This window comes from Uloborus diversus, chromosome 7, assembly GCF_026930045.1.
Source record: "Uloborus diversus isolate 005 chromosome 7, Udiv.v.3.1, whole genome shotgun sequence".
NCBI lineage: Eukaryota > Metazoa > Arthropoda > Arachnida > Araneae > Uloboridae > Uloborus > Uloborus diversus.
Genome location: NC_072737.1, coordinates 42,067,194 through 42,090,265, shown reverse-complemented (window position 1 = coordinate 42,090,265; position 23,072 = coordinate 42,067,194). Strand labels below are relative to the sequence as shown.

The 23,072-nt window shown below is 34.7% G+C and overlaps 1 protein-coding gene across 4 annotated transcripts in view; it reads left to right on the top strand.

Moving 5' to 3' along the window:
* LOC129225710 (tumor protein D52-like) overlaps positions 1-23,072 on the top strand; it is a 50,033-nt gene that overhangs the window by 16,680 nt on the left and 10,281 nt on the right. For 2 of the 4 annotated variants that reach the window (XM_054860196.1, XM_054860194.1), the window contains exon 2: positions 12,036-12,166. In XM_054860196.1, the coding sequence (XP_054716171.1) occupies positions 12,036-12,166 (131 nt within the window). The other 2 variants (XM_054860197.1, XM_054860193.1) reach the window with 2 other exon arrangements.

Here is a 23,072-nt window from a genome sequence, read left to right as displayed (position 1 = left end):
TCTTTCCTTCTAATTCGTTGAAAATTGATATTATTTATTTAGATTGTAAAAAATATTACAAGATAGTGTATACACCGCGCGTTCGATGGATGTATTCACTGCTGTGCGGATACATTCGCTGCGGACACGCGCATTTCGCGATAATCGCTCAAATTCTTACTGCTTACTTCTAATTTGTTTTAGACTGATATTATTTAATTAATTTGTAAAAGTTATAGTATATACGCAAGCGCGTATAGTGGATACATTCGCTGTGGGCACCCGCATCTCGCGATAATCGTACAAGTTCTTACTTTTCACTTTTAAATTGTTTTAAACTGATATTATTTAATTAATTTGTAAAAATTATTTATAGATAGTATATACGAAAGCTCTATATACTATCGAACTATATACTACGAATATATTCGCTGCTGTGCGGATACATTCGTTGCGAGCTCGCGCATCTCGCGACAATCATTCAGGTTCTCCTTCTTTACTTCTAATTCGATTAACATTAATATTGCTAATGTAAAACGTAGTAATCAATGGCTAGATAATATAGACGGACGCAGAAACATTCGCTGCTGTAAGAAAATATTTGGTGCTGTGCGGATACATTTATTGCGGACGTGCGCATCTCGCATTAATCGCGACTATTGTTCTTGTTTTACACCTAATCCTTTTTCCCTTCTATTAATAATTTACTAAAATGTTAATTCTCCCTTCTTTTCTCCTATTCATCAAGTGGTGATAACTGAGCAATTCTTTTCATGTGGCTTAGTATTTCTTTTTTTTCCCCTCCTTTTTTTTTTTTTTTGGCGCTCATATCAAATCACAAAAGTAACTGTGCCTTTGAAGCTTATCATATGGGGCCAGCAAGTTCGCACTTGCCGTATTTTTGAAAGTTTGCATCGCACCCAGAGTAAGCGCCGCGCTTACAGTTTAACAAACAATGTAAAAAAATTTTTTTTTTTTTTTAATTTTTTTATATAAGATATTTGGAACGCAGTTTAAATAGATTAAATATTTCAAAAAAATATTTCTGAACTACTTACTGATAGTTAATTACTCTAAATCGGACAACTACGGGCTTTGCCGAATTTCGGATCGCTGCCGAAAATTTTTACATTGCGCGTGAAAAAAAACTTTGAACGATCGCATTTTTGTGTATTTAAAAAAGCTATGGAATTACTTTAAAATAATTACTGGATAAACTCGATTAAATTTCAGCACCTTAGTCCAAAAAACGATGGTTAAAGGCTTAAAGCAGGAGATTCGGACTTTACCGCGAAATAATAATTCCGCAGATTTTCCCGATCTTTATTCAAAAATTTGGACATTTTTCCGATTTTAGCTCAGATTCTTTTAACTAAAAACTAAAGACATAAAACACATTCTGGCATAATTTTATATTATCTTCCTGTTAATTAAAAAAGACTTAAATTACAGTAGAAGTTAAACTGTGCGAAAAAGGACAGTTTAACTTTAACTGTCCTTTTTCGAGGAAACTGTGCGAAACCCCGATTATGAATTCATCAGTTTTTTGCATAGTTAATCGCTTGGGGGGAAAAAAGTATGTTTAATAATGCTACCAGAAATTCAAAAGGAAAATTTTGTTATTTTATTTATTCAAAACACATTTTGAACACATTTCCGATCATTTCGAAGAAAATTCCAAACATTTCATTATCCTTCTTTTCAAAATAGTTTATTTTCTGTAAAATGTTGTAAACTAAAAAAAAAAAAAACACCATATGCGGCGCACTTGCTGTATCCGCCGCATCGGCAATTTATATACTTTTTTTTCACGTAGTGCCGTGGCGCTTCCGTCCGAAAACACGGTATAGTTATGGAAGTATTTATTGCACTTGTTTTTTCCTCTCCTTCAACAGAGCATTTCAAGAAGCAGCGAATTGCTAATTTTTCCTTCATTCTCAGAAATTTGGGTATCGTATTGATTTCTTGACTTGACAGCTTAAGATAAGAAAGGTCTCACCAATGGGGTATGATCTGCATTGGAGATATAATTCCCAAAAATATGTGAGCTTACGAATGCAAAGATGTTTGCTAAAAGAAGTTTAGTTTTAAATTTTTGAAATTTAGCTTAGGTCTTTGCATCCACAGGCTCACATAATTGGCATGAAAATTATTTCCTTGTAACCTCAAAGCATATAACTGCAAGTATTTATTTCTTTCGATTTTTTTTTCTAATTTTTTTTTCTAAAACCGGACAATCCCCCCCCCCCCCCCTTTCACCCGCTTTTTTTTTTTTTTTTTTTTTTTTACGTGATAGACAATGATTAGCTCGCAGAACGGGTTCAGCAACTTTCCTCCCATAGCTTTTCGAAACGGAAGTTCCAAAAAGCAGTTTTAAGCGATCTTCGATGATGTAAGGAGGAGAGGGTTCCGAAATATTATCCCGGAATTATTACGAAATCGAAGTTCTGAGGTGTAGTTTTAGAATATCTCAAGAGATACACCTTCTTTTAGAATACCTAAGGATTAGATCCCGAGACATCCTTGGAAAAACTTCTGTAAGCGTTTTAGAATTTAGATAAAAGTGATGTGACTCCCCCCCCCCCCGCCCTCCGCAAGCATGTGTAAATAATATACGTAGTAAGAGTTACATTTAAAAAATCAATCGCCCCCTCCTTGAAGAATTTCTGGATCCATCCTTGTAACTTGTACACAATAAGAAGGATAACTTTCGATGTATATGAATTAAAGGTATTTTCAAAATCCGCGGGAGAGGGAAATTGTAACATAACTTTCAAAATGAATTTTTTAATGCAGCTCTTATGCACTTTCATTCGCTTCTGTGAAAATGTATTTTGCTAATCGGAATTGAACATCGACTCATCATAAAAAGGTTGAAACAGATCTGTTATCTAATTGGAGTAAAAACATCAGTAAAAATTAGCGATAGGTGAATTCAAAACACCATTACCTGTTGTTGATAAGAATGAACTTTGATTTGAATCATATTAGAAAACGTATTTCTGTCTTTTGATAGAGAAATTACAAATTGATTAACGCGCTGCTTTTGTGTAAATGTGCGCTTGTTTACTAGTTAGTTGTTTTACAATCTACAAAAATTTAAGAAAACCTTGGCGTTCACATGTTTAAGAAACCTTACATTAAATGTTGATAAATACGTTAATCAACGAAGTTGTTGATTTTGCCTGATGTTTTCTTATCGGGGGTGCCCCCCCCCCTAATGAACAACGCCGAACCTCCCTAAATACTTGCAAGGACCGTTGTGGATCCCCCTCGTAGGCACCCGTGAATATCGGTAACAGTCATCCTTGATTACATCGTGCAAATGGGGCTGTTGTTTTTGTCAGGGGCGAACCAGCAGAGTTTAGCGCCCCCCCCCCCCCACTCCCGATCATTTCGCAGGAATTCTATACATTCAATAACATTTGCATTTTATTGTGAAACTATAATTATATTCGCTCTTGAACAAAAAACAGAACAGATTTTTCACATCTATTTATAACAAAGCATTTTTTTGTAAAAGGTCATTATTTTTGAATTGATTATTTAAAAATACTAGAAGAATGTCTACCCTAAACATAATTTCGAAATTGTTGTCTTAAAAGCGCAGTTTTAGACAATTTTGGGTGATGTTAGAGGGGAATGGGAGATTCATGGCCACATTCTTTGTAAATTTTGGACATTGAAATCTTAAAGCACGATTGTAAGCCATCATTGCTAATGCTGGAAGACCGGTAACTTCTTGAAATCTAAAAACGTAACTTTAAGCCGCTTTGGTGGTATTAGTATGCTTGCCAGACGTCCGCGGGACAGCCCCGGTTTTCAGAAAAATTCCCGGTGCCCCGGCCGGTTTATTAACCGGTATTCACGTACCGGTTAAAGATAAATTTAAGCATAGATGACACAAAAAGTCAAAAAATAATTAACAGTGAAGGATTATTTAGAATAATTACTTTGTCATTTGTACATTGTTATGTAAAATTAATATCAGATTAGCTTGTGAAGATTTTAATGACAAGATTGAAACCAAGAAGGCTTTCTAAGAAAACTAGCCAATGGAAAGTAGAAACGTAAATGTTGTTAAAATTTGTATTCCTTTTTCAAAGTGTTTCTCTTTGCTTGAGTAACTTATAAAAGACTAGCATTCCCGTGCCCGGCATTGCTCGTGTCATGGAATTAGTAGGGAATAACATTGCTTGGTGCACACACTGTAAAAAAAATCCGGAAACGTTTCTGAGTATATCGTGCAGCTGCGGTTCATGAAATTTTCTAAAACGTTTCTGAGTATTTCGGAATTATCTTTCTGTAATGTCCAGAAACGTGTCTGAGTATTTCGGAATCCTCTTTCAATGTTTCTGAGTATTTTGGAATACTCTTTCTGTATTTTTCAGAAACGTTTCTGAGTATTTCGGAATCCTCTTTCCGTAATTTCCAGAAATGTTTCTGAGTATTCTGTGCAGCTGTGGTTCATGAAAGTTTCGAAAACGTTTCCAAGTATTTCGGAACTCTCTAAACAATTTTCAAAAACGTTTCCGAAAATTTTAGAATCCTTTTTCCGTGATTTTTTCTAAAATATAATTCTTTACTATAGTATTGCATACCATATCAGTTTCAGTTCTTTCATATCTAACAGCAATGAAACAAGCAATTTTAGAATCATTCGTGGATTTTTTTTTTCTGAATTTCTAATGATAAATAGCATGGTTAACAGCAAACCATATGCACAGTTATAAATTTTTGAAAATTTATGAAATAATATAGTAGTTTCATTCCTAATCACAAAATCGTCAGGGGATGGAAGGGGGATACTTTCTCAAAAGTGGGATTGTTTGTTAAACAATCTTAAACTTCAGTTTTTCTCTCAATATTTTCAAGACAAAACTACCAACATATTGTATTTTTAATGCAGAACTTAAAAACATATCTTGTATCAAACTTGATAGCTTTTATTTTCGGATAAAATTTGACAGAACTTACCTTCCCTTCGCGTCAAGGACGAACAAAGTGTACTGAAAAGAGCCAACAGAGAAATTGGTGAATTTAAATATGACACCAAGTCCTCCTGTTGGAACCATTCGGGTTGATTCTTCTGTTCTTGCCCTTTTCCAGTTCATCACAAATATAAATACTTAATCAAAATAGGTTACTGATTTTATTCTTACAATGTGCGCAAAATGCATTATGTATTTTATTTATTAAAACATTGAATTCTATTGCATGATTACTCCATTTCATATATACGAGATTCCCCCCCCCCCACCATAAGAGTGATGGTGAACCCATAAAATGCTATAAAGCGCCCCCCCCCCCCCAAAAAAAGTAATCCCTGAAAATGTCAATGGCAGTCTGCGTGGTGAACGCCCCTCGTCTTCTCCCCATATGTACATTGTATATTAATAACATAGTATTTAAAAAATGATCACTTTTAAAACAATGACATGAAATAATATTTCTTTTTATTTCGGCTTGTAAATGCAGCTGTTCCATTTTTGCCACTGACTCATTCCTCCTGACTGTCCTATATTAAACTAGTATATCCACGAAGGAAATGTTATTTACCGAACAACTAATGTCAAGGAATTTTTTATTGTCCACCACATTTAACAAAATGAATAAGCACATGAATTAATTGTATAACTATGTTGCTTACTAATAGATAACTGAGCCATTTTCTAATGGTATAAATATTTTTAAATAAATGAATAAATTATAATAAAAAAAGATAAATAATACTGGCACATTTTTTGTGAGGCATATTACAATACTAGAAAACATCTGCATTACCATATTTTTAATGAATTAAACAATTGATTTTTTTTTTTGAACCAATGTATGTATATCCAAGTATTTCGAAATAACTTTTCTGTGATTGCTTTTCAAATATAAATCTTATTTCTTTTGCGTAATTAATCAGTTTCAATTGGTTACAACAAATAGTACACTGCGCACATAGGTATGTAGGATAACTTAAAATTAATTCGATAAACCCAAAAACAGTAACAATTGGAGCCTCATCAAATGCAAATCAACAAAAATATAAATGTATATAACAACATGTTTTAAAATATTCATTAATACTTACAAATGAACATGAGCGGAAGAAAATCTAAGTACAGTGAAACCTGTGTAAGTTGACCACTCGCGGTGCAGTACTTTGGCGGTCAACTTAGACAGGTGGTCAACTTATAAAGGGCGATAATAATTTATTTTAGTTTTTGTTATTTATTGCACCATGTATTCATTTTTTGAGGAATTCACCCTTACTCTTTCTGTTCAACTCACTTTCATTGTTTAACATTATTGAAAGTGAATTTATAATTAAAAATACTATTCAAATAATTTTGTTAGTTTTTCCTTGTTTTTAATTATATTAGACACTTTACTTTTAGAAATTCCATTTATGCCAGCTAATATTCTCTGGTTTTTTCCATTTTCAGTTAATTTTAATATTTCATACTTTTTATTAATCTCAAGTTCAGCTAACTTTCTTTTTGAAGCTTTTTTATGTAAAACTTATAGCACAAAGAGCAACAAGCTCGACTCTCCCAGTTCATGAAGGCAAAATCAAAATGTCCTATCTCTTAATCCTTTGCACCAGAAACATGTAACTTTACTCATTAGCAAGCCCAGATCTGCGTACCCGCAGTGCGAGAGGCCCATGTTTTTAAAGGGGCTTACGGCCCTAGAAATTGAAGAAAAAATAGAAAAAACTAGCACTAAGACTTATTCACTTTACTAATAGACACTGCTGGCCACTAGGAAGGGGCCCTACATATTTTGTTGCAGGGGAATCAAAATGTATAGATCCGGGCCTGCTCTTTTTAGCACAATTCCTGTGTTGTCACAACATATTGCAACTGAAAGGAAAGACTTAGAACTTTTCTACTGACACCTATTTTCATTGAACAGAGTAAAAAAAGCTATCTCAAATAGAACAACAAATGAAAAACAAGTTTGGAGAATAAAGAGCAGCATTAAGCTTTATGCTGCTGTTTAGTTAGTAAAATGCTTTTCTGTCATCAAAGCATTAAAAGCATTCTTAGAAAGCTATGAAAAAAATATTAATAAATAAATAAATAATAAAATAAAATAATTTGCTGAAGAAAGTTAAAAAAAATAAACCATGTGGTCAACTTACAAAGGGTTTTTTACAATACTCCAAACCAAATTTGGCGAATATTAGTGGTCAAGATAGACAGGTGGTCAAGATAGAGAGGTGGTCAAGTTACAGAGGTTTTCCTTTATTATATGGGTTAGGACTAATTCCGTTCCTGACAAAAGCGGTCAACATAGACAGGTGGTCAACTTACAAGGGTGGTCAACTTTACAGGTTTTACTGTACCTCCATTACAACTGAAAAAGTAATCCAAAGGGTTTCGTTTCATTAAGTATAAAAACGGGTGTTCAAATTATTCACGCTTGAACACACAATATATATGTAATCATGGTCGCACCGGCAATTGTAAAGAAGCAAATCGTTATTAACTAACTTAATAGCTGCGTACATCGTCTAAAAAATCAAGGGCAGCCCGAAATGCAAAGGCGTAAAACTAGTTTCGACAGAATTTACTACTCTCTAGACATGAAATAACAAGCAATCCAATGCTAAACAGTTGCTGACTGCAGCAGCCATAGAAAAGGAAAAAAAATAAGCTCTCGTTATTTCCGTCTCACTGGCGCCAGTGTTGGAAGGATAAAATAAGTTTCGAAGCCTTGCGCCTCACTTCCGCTTCTAGAATTTTTGAAATAACAAAAAGCTTTCTGAATATTGAGGAGTTCGCTATTGGATGAAGGATTCTTATTATTTCGGAAACGTTTCCGATATACCTAGAAACGTTTCCGAAATTTGTTACAGTGCATAGTTACGAAAATCTCATATAATAATTACTTATTACCTATATTTTTTCTAATTTTGGGAGGGTCCCGAGGCCCCTGGGCTCTTTATATATATATGTCCTTGTCTTTAACCAATCCTTAACTGTCATTAACGATCCTTTTAAAGTATTGCTTTTCTTTTCCCGAGCAATGTCGGGAACGGGAATGCTAGTATATATATGTTCTCTCAGGACATTGATTTTTATCATTTACTTTTACGATGTGAACTAAAACTTAAATTCTTTATGTATTTTATGTGATGATGTTCTTAAAATCTTCGTTTCCAGTTTTGAAAAAGTGAAAGCGAAATTCAGAAACGTTATTATTTGACTTGAGAAAAGCCTCGAAGAATCACGTGAAAAACAAAAACAATATCATAGTTAAAATTCGCTATCGACCAAAAGTTGAGATGACGTACTGAATAATGATTTGAATGGGGAAAAGCCTTCGAAAATAAGGGATTTAAATTTCAATGACAGGTTTTAATTTCCCAGAAATTAAGGGGTTTTAATTAATTTCTCATGAAGTAATTCATATTTCGAAAAATCCTTTCTTAGTGGATACTTTCGTAATCATGCGGACATGCCTGCCAAATTTCACGCCTTAGGTTTCATTGGTATTCTCTGTGCGTTGATATATATATATATATATATATATATATATATATATATATATATATATATATATGTTATCTCAGGACATTGATTTTTATATATTAAGATTAACGTTTCACGAAATAAATTGTTTGAATTTATCTGCTTTATTTAAAGCTCTTAAAAACAGCACAGGAGGATGTGTACCCTTTTGAGTACCGGGACTCGGAAAGCGAGGGGGGGGGAGGGGGGTGTTGGATTTCAGAATGCTGGCAAGTCTAGTATTGGGGGGGGGGGGGGGAGGGCGAGTTTTCAGGGGCTCTTCCTCGGAAGGTTTTAGAAATTTAAGACGCTCTTTAACAATGTGGGTAAGAGAGGGTTGGTGGCACTCTCCCACAAAATTTTTGTAGTTGTTTCTTTAAAAATTCGGTTTTATATAGTCTTTGGTAAGGAAAAGTGGGAAGAGTTTTCTCCTCTTTGAACCATAAAGTAAACCGACTGAGAAACCGGGATTTTGTCTGAAAACCGGAACTGTCCCGCGTCTGGCAAGCATAGCGTAATAATAATGAATTTAAATTGTATTTGGGTAGCATTTAATAATTGCGATAAGAGGAATAAACGAGGAACAGCAAATAAAACTGTGTAACGTACGAAAATCAGACTTGACGACGACGACCAGTTTGTAAGAACAGAAACTGAAACAAGCCGACTTTACCGCTCTTTTCGTCCACTCCGAAACTGTAGATCTCAAGTAGTCAGTCTTGCGTAACTGTCTGCTCTGTTTACATACGTGGAAGGTCGATGCCTGAGCTCACCTGAGGGTTTCGAGGTGTGACTCATCGAACAGGTTTTTCGTAGTGGTTGATAGCGAGAATGGATGTTTTAGTTTTTTGCATCATTCTTAAAAAACCTCCCACAATCGAATGCCTAGTGATCTAGTTTATTTTCCTGCATCGTTGGCATTTTTAACTTTGGCAAACGGCAGTATCTGTGACGGTGCGACTCGCAACGAATGGATTTATCTCGTCAATGGGTGATCGAAGTTTTTTAAGTGCCTTTTCATCGCCTTTCATTTTGTTATGAAACGAAATATATTTCAGAGATTTGTGAATTTATATTTAGACATATTTGATCGGTTTGATTTGCTATGATTCTTGGATTTGTTTGTGAAAAATGAAATGCAATAAGTGAATAGAATTCTGGATTTTCATGCGTTAAAATTTTGAGGAAATTTTCATATTTTGTTGCTTTAGCTAATTTCTTTGCTCAACTTGGTGAAAAGTTAATTGATCGTTCATTTTTTATTTATTTTTGAAATTATATTTCTGGTAAAAATGCAACATTTACAAGTAGAAGTGTTGAGTAGAAGTGTTTCTACTAATATTGAAGAAATGTTTTACATGTATGCTTGATCTATTTGTGTACATTCCTTAACATAAAAAATGGATTCTCCTGCTAGAAGAGCTAGCTTAGAAGATGATTTATATACACCTGTATCAGATTTTTCTGATCACATTGGAAAAGGACAAAATAACTCTCTAAATGGTTTAAACACTGATCTCCAAAATGCTAATTACCAAAGATTTATCCGCATTGCTTCTGCTCAAGAAATGGAAGATTTTGGTAGTCATAAAATCTTCAATTTGTATGCAATTGTATCGATTTATCACTCATTTTATTTTATATTCTTTCAAATTAAGAATTTAAAATTATAAATGCCTGTATTGTAAGTGTTTCCCTTATTTTTTTTTGTAATTAGTAAAATGATGCTAATGTATCTAAGAATTAATAAGGTCTTTGCTAACTGCTGTCATTCTACCTTCTAAGTCAAAATTTTAAAAATATTTTTCAATATTTGTTAGACTCTCAAGAAATTATATCACACTTTCTTGAACAAATTTCACTCCTCTCACCTCCTGTGCAGGGGCACCCCCCTCTCCTAAATAGAGCAAAGATCCTCCCAAGCAAGAACCTCCCTCACAAAGTGAAAAATACCCCTCAAAACACCCCTTCCCTAAAAATTTCAATGGTACTATCTGCGCCATGAACCCTAGGTAGATGCTGCCTCTGTGTCAAAAAGTCTAACTTTGGCTTGCCCCCACCCTTCTGTCATATGTCTCATTTTACATAAGTGTAGTGACATAAAAAATGCATGATGTAGTACTTCTTGTTGCATCCTCACTCTCCCTTGTCACAATTCCCCCCCCCCCCAATTCAAAGTTGGGACATTATGGCAACCCTTTTGATCATAAAATTTTAAGTTGGCTCTTATTTTAGGGTTGATACTTTCCCGGCCTACCCTGAAATATGCAGGGTTTTTTTTTACCAAAGGATCTCTGAATGCTGATATTATAAATACAATAAAACTCCTCCTAACGAACACCACTCTTATGCAGACAATTTTTAATTCTCTGATTCCAAGTCAAATAACATTATTAAACCCCTGTCCTGAGGACACCCCTATATTGTGGACAAAAAATTTTTGTCCCATTAGTGTCCGCATTAAAGGAGTTATACTGTACTTTCATGTAGATAAAAAAATGATGTGTGTTGAATTACATGCTTAAAAATACATTTAATGCAGAAACAAATGTTTCATGGAAAATAACAATGCCGATGTTCTAACCCCCGCAAACAGGTTGTTTGAAATGCAGGTAGTAAATAAATGTCACAAATGAGAGAAGAGATGGTAAAAAAATAAGAATTTCCTTACCATCTCCAACCAAAAATAAATTCTATTAAACAATCACTATACTTAGTAATTTACAAAATGATGGGAAATTCTCCATTTAAATGATTTTCATGATCTTATACCTTTATGAAAAATTTTAGTTTTACCAAAAGTTTTTCAGGATTTTGTATGCCATAATTTGTTTACATTTGACCGAAATACTTATATTTTGAGCATTGTTTTTCTTTCTTTTTTTTTGGGGGGGGGGAGCACAGAGTTTTTAAGTACTTTTTGAATTGGCATATATTCTATCCTTGTTATTCACATGAGTAGCAGATGGGTTTCATCGCAGATGTTTGAAATATTACTTTTAATATTTTGCAGCTAAATTTCCAAAGTAACTACTGCTCAAAACTGGATGAAGTGTTCTTGATACCCCTCCCCTCTTATTTCTTATTTTTAAATGTCCCTCTTGATTTCTCATTTTTCTTTTTTTTTTTTTTCCTTTTGTGTGCATTTACTATTTTCTAAAAGTAGCAAAAATAAAACTTATTTTTTGTTTTTAAAAAAATTTTCTCAATTAAAGCAAAATATTCCAATAGTTTTACTTTTTCCCTCTTTCATTTATCATTTCTTTATCATTATTTTATTTCCTTCACCTATCAATCAATTGAAAAAAAAGGAATTTTATTCAAAGCTATTTTGCTGCAACTTTCATAAATGATCATTGTAATGATCATTTATGAAAGATCATTATAATGATCATTAAATCAGATAATATATTACCTTATTTTAAATGCAATTATTCTTCATAAATCTCTAACTTAGTTTTCAAATTATGATAGTGCTTAATAAATGATTTTAACATAAAGCATCTGCTGAGAATACATTTTTTAAACATCTATTTTCTTCTTCAGATTCCTTTTATGACACCTCTGAAGATGCAGAGTTTTCCATTGGCTCAGAAAGTGAAGTAAAAGATTTGTCCCAAATGGATCCTATTGCTCGAGCAAAAGTAGAAGAGGAACTAACTAAAGAATTAGCTAAGGTACTGTCCATGAATAAATAAAAAATTATTATCAAATTTTATTTGGAAAAATACTTTGATTTCGTATGACAAAGGCATGCTTAAATGAAAGTGAAGGTTTTCTATAAGTTGAAAAGTTTAAATAATCCGAGTCCAATTATTGGGACCTAACTGTGTACAGTTTTAGCTAGAATCTATTTCTTCTTTCATAAACTAGCAATAAAAACATTTAAGTTTTTTTATGTGTATTTACCTAAATATTTGTTTTGCACCATTTATTGATAACACATTTTGATCCTAACCTTAAATATTATTTTCATTTTCATTATATTTCAAAGTCTAATATTTTTGTAAGTATATTGTAAGTCTAAGATGGAAAAAAAAAGTTTATAATATTGAGATGCTCCCTTCGCTACAATATGCTTAGGGACGACAGGGTATTTAAAATATTGTTTCTATGCTATTTTGTTGAACTCAGTACAAAATCAATTCGATCCCGCCCTTTCTTTTTTTTTTTTCATTGTTGTCTATACTTGGTTAATGATCTTGGACTTCACTGTGAGAATTTTTTGAATGACTACGTTCTTCCCCCCTCCCAAACAGCAGTCTTTGTGTTCACCAAGCTTAGAAAGTCGATCATCACTGACCACCACATCCAATGGCCAAAACTGGACAAAACTGATTTTAATCCAAGTCCGTTTTAACCGGTTTTATCCATGGTTAAAACCACCTCTGGCCAAAACTCTTACAACCCTTAATCGTCAGTCAATTTTGGTTGCTGACTCCTGCTTTAAGTGATAAATGTTTTTGCATGTTTATCATATTTAATTTTAAAAAATTATTTTGTTTTTTAAGCCGTCAGTATTATTTACAAACAACTCTTGCAATGTATAAGAAGAAACTACATGAATTGGGAAAACCTGAACAGTAACTAAAATACAGTGGACTCTCTATCTGAACACCCCGATAATCTGAACACATTTTGATGGTCCCGGGAAATCTCTATAGACTAAACATGGACTGACCTCTCTGTACTCTGAACCCCCGTGGCAGAAAGCTGCCGACACTGCAACATTGTCGCAGAATGAGAGAGAGTTTCTGCAGAAAGATTTTGTACTAACCAGGAAACATCACGATCAAGGAAATTCAAAAAAATTCCAAATTGGTGGCATTCGAAAGAGCATTGGAAAACATGTTTATGGCACTGAAACTACGTGCCCTCGTAACCACGTTATCGAAATATGTCTTAAAAATTGCCGAAATTTTTAGTAAAGTCGCCAAATTTAGCGAGTTTTGTTCAGAAATGGAAGGTACGGCGCAAATTCAACATCTGCATCTGACAAGACGTTTCACTTCCATATTTGGTCACCACCAAAGCGGGTGAGAAATATCGCATTAATTCTTTACTCGGGGTGACTACCATGGCGCGGGGTGTCGTGGCACAGACTGCGGCATTAAAATTTTTAGGGGCTTGTGTTCCGGGATATTAACGTGCAACTGTATAGGGGAAAACGCCACAGCCCGAAATATTTGTTTTATTTTATTGTAAAAACAATGGAATTTTTTGTTATTCTTAAGACTGTTAAAAAACTGATGTTTAAAACTTTTATACTTCTGCGGGTGAAATATTTCCACTGAAAGAGTTTATTCGATGATGAAACTGTTTTGAAAAAATATGATAACCGTAGAGAAACGGTAAACATACTTTAAAGTCTTTTTTTTTTTTAAAGTCGTAAATCTGAAGTCTTCAACAGTATCTAAATACGAAGAAAAAGACATTTTTAAAGATTTCAAACCATGTTCTCAAATTAAAAAAAAAAAAAAAAAACGATTTTTGTCAGTTATTTTCAGTGTGTTTTTCGTTATGTGTATCGTTTTCAAGTCATGTGTAAACCCTCTAACAAGTCAAATAATAAAAAAACTGTATTAATTTTTATTTTGCTCGAATTTGAATTCCCTTTTAACGTGAAACATAATTGGTAAAAGTGACTTCAGTATTTTTAAAAATGACTAAATAACATGCAATATGATGTGCATTTACGTTATAGCGACTTTCAGTTGCAGTGACAGACTTTTTCGAACTACAGGGGTTGTTGTAATGAACGTCGACTATAAAATTTTTGATAAGAATCTGTTATGAAGTAATTTCCGACATCGTTAGTTTTGCTGTGCAAATTTTTGACATTTACTATCCGTTGTTTTCTTTTTTTTAATTATTATTTTTTTCGATTTTAAATTAAACATTTTCGCTAGCAGTGGTCAGACAATAAAACTTCATGAATGATAATAACTTTTGAAAAAATAAATAAGAGCTGGGATACTACAATCCATGATCATGTTCTTTCAACATCAAAAACTATCCATTTTATTTTCAATATATAAGCTTTAATAAGCATGTTTTTTTTTACTTATTCATATTAATTCTCGTACATAATTATTAATTACTTACAACACATTTCATTACAAGAGTACAAACTTAAATTAGTTAAGTAAAACACACTTGAAATGCACTTAAATTCTGAAATGCATTATTATCACGATTACAAAGTTAAATCCTACGTTCAATTTCGTTATAAAGTTGTAGCTCCTCTGGATAAAGCTCTCTAGTTTCCATTTCACAGGCTTCATAGTTACTTTTTAATTTTACACACACAAGTAAAGGGTTAATTCGAAACATCGTTTACGCGCTTTGCAGATGACCAGAAATGGAAATGAGAGTCTTGCTAGACGCAGGCGATGAAATCACGTGGTATTTTCCATTTCTTGCCAAGTCTTTAAATTTGGCGAATTTTCGTAAGATTTTAACAGACTTTGACCCCCCATATCTCAAAAACAAAAGGGCGAGGGCACACAATATTTGGGTCAAATTTTTTTCTTAAGATACTCTTTCGAATGCGACCATTTTTAACTTTTTTCATGATTACTGAACTCGTGATGTTTCCTGGTAAGGAGGGAAGAAAAGGTCAGCAATAAAATCATTCTGCAGAACAATACCAAAGGATGGCTGTTTCACGGTAAAAAATGTAACTGGACTATGAATTAAGGAAAAAGGCTGATTTCCCACGAAAAATAAAATAATTGCGACATTTTACAAAAAAAAAAACTTTGGCGAGCGCCAAATCGAGCGATCATTGATGACTGTGGTAGTCTGCAACATTGGAGATCGGGAGGTATCGCAGGGATTAAAACCAGGGCTGTGGAGTCGGAGTCGTAGAGTCAGAGTCGGGCTGATTTTCGGGTACAGGAGTCGGAGTCGTTAGAAAACATACCGACTCCGACTCCGGGCTACTGTTTTTCTTTCCTTTTCACTGACTCTCCTTGCATTTTTTAAAAACTGACTACCAATTGGTTCAATTACATGTATAAGAAGATACTAATGAGAAAATAACTGCCACTATGGCAATCAGCTAGCTTGAGTGCTTACCGAACTTTCTGTAGCCGTCCCCTAGTTAGCTTGCTTTTTTACTTAACTAATAGCAACTGTCAGCAAACGGTTTTGTTGCCTAACATTTTCAAGTAATCACTTTCAAATAAAAATATAAATATAGTGTTTTGTTCGATCTCAGTAATAAAATAGTAAAAGAAACATAACAAATTAGTAAGTCAAAGCCCGTATCTAAGGTTGAAACTTTTAAGAGTGATCGGCAAATTCAAAGAAATTCTTGCGCGAAAGCACGAATCCAAAAGATCCGATGAAATAATTTAATGTTTTTTTCTTTATTAAGACTATTTCTGTAAGCTTGGTTCTCACTAAAAAGTATGGAACAAAATAAATGTAAATGATTTCTTGATTACAACACTCAATAATTGCAGTTAATCTTAAAATCTTCATATTAAGGTTAATTCTAAAGCAGCCAATAAAATTTAAATTAAAAATTTAGCGAAGAAATATAGGTATAGTAAAAGCTATTCGTACACATTTGTATACCGCCGCATTTTGTGTAAAATTAGCTCCTGATGTATATGAACCCTATTTTCGTTGAAATTTTATTGATGAAATATAATTAAAAGTATATTCGCGAAAATTTTCAGAATTAAAGTATTTATATTTTTTATAAACTCTGAAATCAACTTTGGGTGTCATCTACTAGATGGGTGTCACTCGGGGCAAACCACCCTCTCCCAAGAACTTGGATTTAGAAAAAAAGCTTTTTTTCTTTCAAGTTACAGCTTTCAAAAATTGAAAGCGCACGATTTGATTAATATCTATTTGTTAGACATTAAAGCAGGGGGGGGGGGGATTACAGGTAATCCTTTTCAATTTTTTGAAAAGGGATTTTTAAATCATCTCACTTTTTAACTCGTAACTGTTGGAAAATTTGATTTTTAAATTGAAATTCTAACGTTGTATGCGTCTTAGGTATACAATAAAAAACAAAATGCGAAATTTTCATAAAAAGGAATTAATATTTCAATCTCTGTTTAGAGGTTTTCCCCCCTTCCCCTGAAGAGAGAGAGGGAGTTGAAAAAATGCAATTAAAAAACTTTTTTTTTTTTTAAAGTCCGGAGTTGGAGTCGGAGTCGGCCATTTTCTTTCCGACTCCGCAGCCCTGATTAAAACCAGTTCTAACCAGAACTTCTCACCACGTAGAGCGATTTTAAAGCAACCCTGTATATTGATCAAAGAAGAGTGGCTGGCAACGCACATGTTTCTGTTTGTTTGAAAGACTTGTGTCGACTTGCTTTTTTTTCACCTCTGTTGAAAAATTAATTTAAGCCCTTAAAAATTGCTTATTTGTGGGTGTCGCAAGTTGCAACAACAGAAAACAGATGGAATACTTGATAAATTGTGTTTTCTTTTGAGCTGACCAATCGTTATTCTGATAAGGGTGCTTACATGAATGAAAACCTTTCTCTCTTTGAAGAAGTTAGATTTTTTTCTAAATACATATTCTAATTAAATTATTTTTTCTTTGTATGGAAAGGGAACTTTTGTTTGCTCCAGTACTTGTTTTAAATTCTTTTTTTTTCACATGAGGGAGAGGACAGGAGAGCCCACCATGGCGCATACTCGGACATTAAAATTTGTAAGGGGGGGAGTTGTTTTGAGAGGTATTTTTTCATTGGGGGGTTTCCGCGATATTGAAGGGGGTGCGCCCTTGCCCGTAAGGGGGGGTGGGGGCAATCCCTGGGTGGGATTTCTTTTTTGCTTTAGTTTTTTAATAAAATCCTATTTTCTTCTGGGGGGTGGTTGAATTCCATTTTTTCAGACTAAAATGTGTTTTTTAATTAAATTTATTTTCCTCTTGGGGAGAGGGGGATACTTTGTTTATAATCCTGTGTATTGCGTATATCATTTTTGATGCGAGGGTGCCCTTTATTTATTTTTTTTCTCCAAATCACATGCTAGGGCAGTTCTCAAAAGGTGGGAGCAAACACAGACTTCAACTTTGAAGCTTCAACACCAATTAACTTTCATTTTAATTAACTCAAAAATTTTTGAGTTAAATTATAATACTGTATAGAGACAAGAATTGAAATAAATTATGGAAAAATTGCTCTTCAAATGCCCTTAAAAAATATTTTCTTTGCTAAAAGGCACAATTTTGGACATACCAAAACGTTAACTGAGCAAATGTACCATTAAAAATAATTTTTTTTTAATTATTTCCATACATTTCAAAAAAGAATTAAGGCCATGAATCTCAAACTGAATATTTTTTTGATAATATTTTCAACAAATTAGAAATTTAAAGACAGATTACTTATATTGTAAACAATTTTAGAAAAAATGGAAGTTGGAAGTTTGATGTATGTCCAAAAGTTACGATCTTGACAATGCTGTTATTTGAGAACTAAATATATGATTTATATGTTTTAAAGGTATTTTTCGATCCTCAGAATCAATTTTTAATTGTTTAAAAGTGTTTTCATAAGCTTCTATGCAGTATCTTAGAAGAAAAGTAATTTTTCTTAAACATACATGTGAGATGTCCAAATGGCGTTATGATCTTGACGCCGATAATTCTGACCGTTTATTCATAATTTTTGATGATCCACTGTCTTCTAACCTCAATAAAAAAGGTTATTATAATGTTATCTTCTTTAACCCATTGTTGTTTTGCATAATTAATACGTTACACATTGAACAATACATAAATTACAGTAGAAGCATGGCTGGTTATGATCGTAACAAAAGCCATTTTGCGCTAAAATCGCCAAGCAAACCTGCGTTGGTGACAACACAGTATACAATAAGCTAAAGGTTACCAGAGGGGAATTCCAGTTTGACAAATATAGTTTATCGTCACTTGCACCAGTTTTGGCGACTTTATCACCTGTGCTAGCATTTTTTTCCCCCGCTTTTATTATTTTAGAATTTTTTTTTGAGCAATCACGATTGCTTCTTGCTTTCATTTGACTGTTTTTGGCGTCCTATCATTTTATTTTCCCACCGCCACCCTCCGCAGCACCACTGTCGACCAGCTCCTAACGATGCTGCTCCTATAGCGAAGCCGTCTCCAAAGCCGTCTCGCTATCGTCATACACACACACACACAAAAACATACACACACATACACACAACTACCCACAAATTCATGCCTGCACACAGACAAACACATATGCCTACACACACATACACATGCCCCCCCCCACACACACACATTCATACACACAACTACCCACACACTTATGCCAGCACAGACACAAACACATGCCTACACACAAACTCACATAACCCCTACACACACATACCCCCACACACAAACACACATACCCCCACACACAAACACACATGCCTACATACACGCACTTGTGATTGCGAAAAACATAATTTGAATTGAAGATGTCAAAATTCAAATTAATTTTTCTTTTTGAGCAATCACGATTGCTTATTGCTTTCATTTGACTGTTTTTGGCGTCCTATCATTTTATTTTCCCACCGCCACCATCCGCAGCACCACCGTCGACCAGCTCCTCACGATGCTGCTCCTATAGCGAAAGCCGTCTCCAGGTTGCATCCATGTCCTACACCCACGCGCATACATACACAGCTACACAAACACACACGCACACACACAAACACATACACACATGCATATATACAGACACCTACCTACACACACACACACAAAAACATACACACACATACACACAACTACCCACAAATTCATGCCTGCACACAGACAAACACATATGCCTACACACACATACACATGCCCCCCCCCCACACACACACACATTCATACACACAACTACCCACACACTTATGCCAGCACAGACACAAACACATGCCTACACACAAACTCACATAACCCCTACACACACATACCCCCACACACAAACACACATGCCTACATACACGCACTTGTGATTGCAAAAAACATAATTTGAATTGAAGATGTCAAAATTCAAATTAATTTTTCTTTTTGAGCAATCACGATTGCTTATTGCTTTCATTTGACTGTTTTTGGCGTCCTATCATTTTATTTTCCCACCGCCACCCTCCGCACCATCACCGTCGACCAGCTCCTCACGATGCTGCTCCTATAGCGAAAGCCGTCTCCAGGTTGCATCCATGTCCTACACCCACGCGCATACATACACAGCTACACACACACACATACACACGCACACACACCTACACACACACAAACACATACACACATGCATACATACAGACACCTACACATACACACACAAAAACATACACACACACATACACGCAACTACCCACACATTCATGCCTGCACACAGACAAACACATATGCCTACACACACATACACATGCCCCCCCACACACACATTCATACACACAACTACCCACACACTTATGCCAGCACAGACACAAACACACATGCCTACACACAAACACACATACCCCCACACACAAACACACATACCCCCACACACAAACACAACATGCCTACATACACGCACTTGTGATTGCAAAAAACATAATTTGAATTGAAGATGTCAAAATTCAAATTAATTTTTCTTTTTGAGCAATCACGATTGCTTATTGCTTTCATTTGACTGTTTTTGGCGTCCTATCATTTTATTTTCCCACCGCCACCATCCGCAGCACCACCGTCGACCAGCTCCTCACGATGCTGCTCCTATAGCGAAAGCCGTCTCCAGGTTGCATCCATGTCCTACACCCACGCGCATACATACACAGCTACACAAACACACACGCACACACACAAACACATACACACATGCATATATACAGACACCTACCTACACACACACACACAAAAACATACACACACATACACACAACTACCCACAAATTCATGCCTGCACACAGACAAACACATATGCCTACACACACATACACATGCCCCCCCCCCACACACACACACATTCATACACACAACTACCCACACACTTATGCCAGCACAGACACAAACACATGCCTACACACAAACTCACATAACCCCTACACACACATACCCCCACACACAAACACACATGCCTACATACACGCACTTGTGATTGCAAAAAACATAATTTGAATTGAAGATGTCAAAATTCAAATTAATTTTTCTTTTTGAGCAATCACGATTGCTTATTGCTTTCATTTGACTGTTTTTGGCGTCCTATCATTTTATTTTCCCACCGCCACCATCCGCAGCACCACCGTCGACCAGCTCCTCACGATGCTGCTCCTATAGCGAAAGCCGTCTCCAGGTTGCATCCATGTCCTACACCCACGCGCATACATACACAGCTACACAAACACACACGCACACACACAAACACATACACACATGCATATATACAGACACCTACCTACACACACACACACAAAAACATACACACACATACACACAACTACCCACAAATTCATGCCTGCACACAGACAAACACATATGCCTACACACACATACACATGCCCCCCCCCCCCACACACACACACATTCATACACACAACTACCCACACACTTATGCCAGCACAGACACAAACACATGCCTACACACAAACTCACATAACCCCTACACACACATACCCCCACACACAAACACACATGCCTACATACACGCACTTGTGATTGCAAAAAACATAATTTGAATTGAAGATGTCAAAATTCAAATTAATTTTTCTTTTTGAGCAATCACGATTGCTTATTGCTTTCATTTGACTGTTTTTGGCGTCCTATCATTTTATTTTCCCACCGCCACCCTCCGCACCATCACCGTCGACCAGCTCCTCACGATGCTGCTCCTATAGCGAAAGCCGTCTCCAGGTTGCATCCATGTCCTACACCCACGTGCATACATACACAGCTACACACACACACATACACACGCACACACACCTACACACGCACACACACCTACACACACACAAACACATACACACATGCATACATACAGACACCTACACATACACACACAAAAACATACACACACACATACACGCAACTACCCACACATTCATGCCTGCACACAGACAAACACATATGCCTACACACACATACACATAACCAATACACACACACACATACCCCCACACACAAACACACGCCTACATACACGCACTTGTGATTGCGAAAAACATAATTTGAATTGAAGATGTCAAAATTCAAATTAATTTTTCTTTCTTTTTTTTTCTCTTCTTTTGGAAACATAATTTAACGATCTCCAAATGGAAATACGAATTTCTTTTTTCAATAATTTTTTTAGACATCGTTTTAATTCTTTGACATTAGAAAAAATAATCTTTATTAAAACTGATGTCACTTTTTACATTTGTATTATTTTTAATTTGAAGCTTTTTTTTAACCTTTCATCAACTTCAAAATCACTCCAAAACTGTATTATATGTAAAGAGCAGTATGTATAGCCATTCAAGTACTTCATTAATATCCTCTTTGTTATTAAATTGCAAAATTCAAGTAGTAAATAAAATTTTCATTGGAAAAGTTAAAAATCAGATTAACAATTGTCAAAAATTGTGAAACTTACATTATGATATCCAAAATCCGTTACCTACAGGACAACAATGTCCAAAATCTGTTACCTACAGACTGCTGATTTAATTTGCTAACTAACAATTTTTACAAATACCTGCTGTCTTGTCATGTTCATATATTGTGTTCTAGGTATGCATACTATAGAATAAAAGCAAAATTGATGTCAAATTTGAAAATTTTGAAATTGCTCAAAGTTAACTTTTTTGTTCCCACCTTTTGAGAACTGCCTGCATGTTTTAGTTCTTTTTTTTCTTCAAACTGTAATCCATATTTTAATTAAATTCATTTTCCTTTGGGGGGAGGGGGATACTTCGTTTTAGTTGTGTAAAATGCATATTTTAATTCAGGTTTTTTTTTGTGTGGGAGGAGGAGGGGTGATCCTTTATTTTTTTCAAATCACATGCATGTTTTAGGTTTTTTTTTTTTTTGGTGGGGGGGGGGGGGCACCGAACTGTAATGAATATTTTAATTAAAAATTATTTTTTCTTCGGATCTTATTTCTTTGAGTATTGAATAGATGTTGCATCTGTATTTTTCTGGTATTGAGAACTACAGATAAATAAGTGCTAAGAAATTAAGACTGGAAACTCAAATATGAGAGTGGCATCTCTGTTTAAACAATCGCCCCCAGCTATAACATAATAATTTACACTAGCATTACATAAATTAGCATAATAATTTACATTGCTTTTGGTTTGATTTGATTTTTTTCTCCACTTACCAATTACTGTTACCATGGTGTTAATATTTTTTTACCATATATATTTAGCTGAAGGTCACTTTTTCCCCCCTGAAAGAAGTGACCCCCCCCCCCCCCTTTTTTTCCCCAGAGCTGAAAATCCGTTGGAAGCCCTGATACTGAGCTTTAATGCTTTTTGTTTTTGTATAAATGAATTTACCTAAACAAGAAGTTGTGTGAAATTCGTTAAATAAATTTTTCACTTTTGAAATGAACTGCACTTAAGTTTGTCCATCAGTTCATTTTTTACTTCACGGAGCATTCT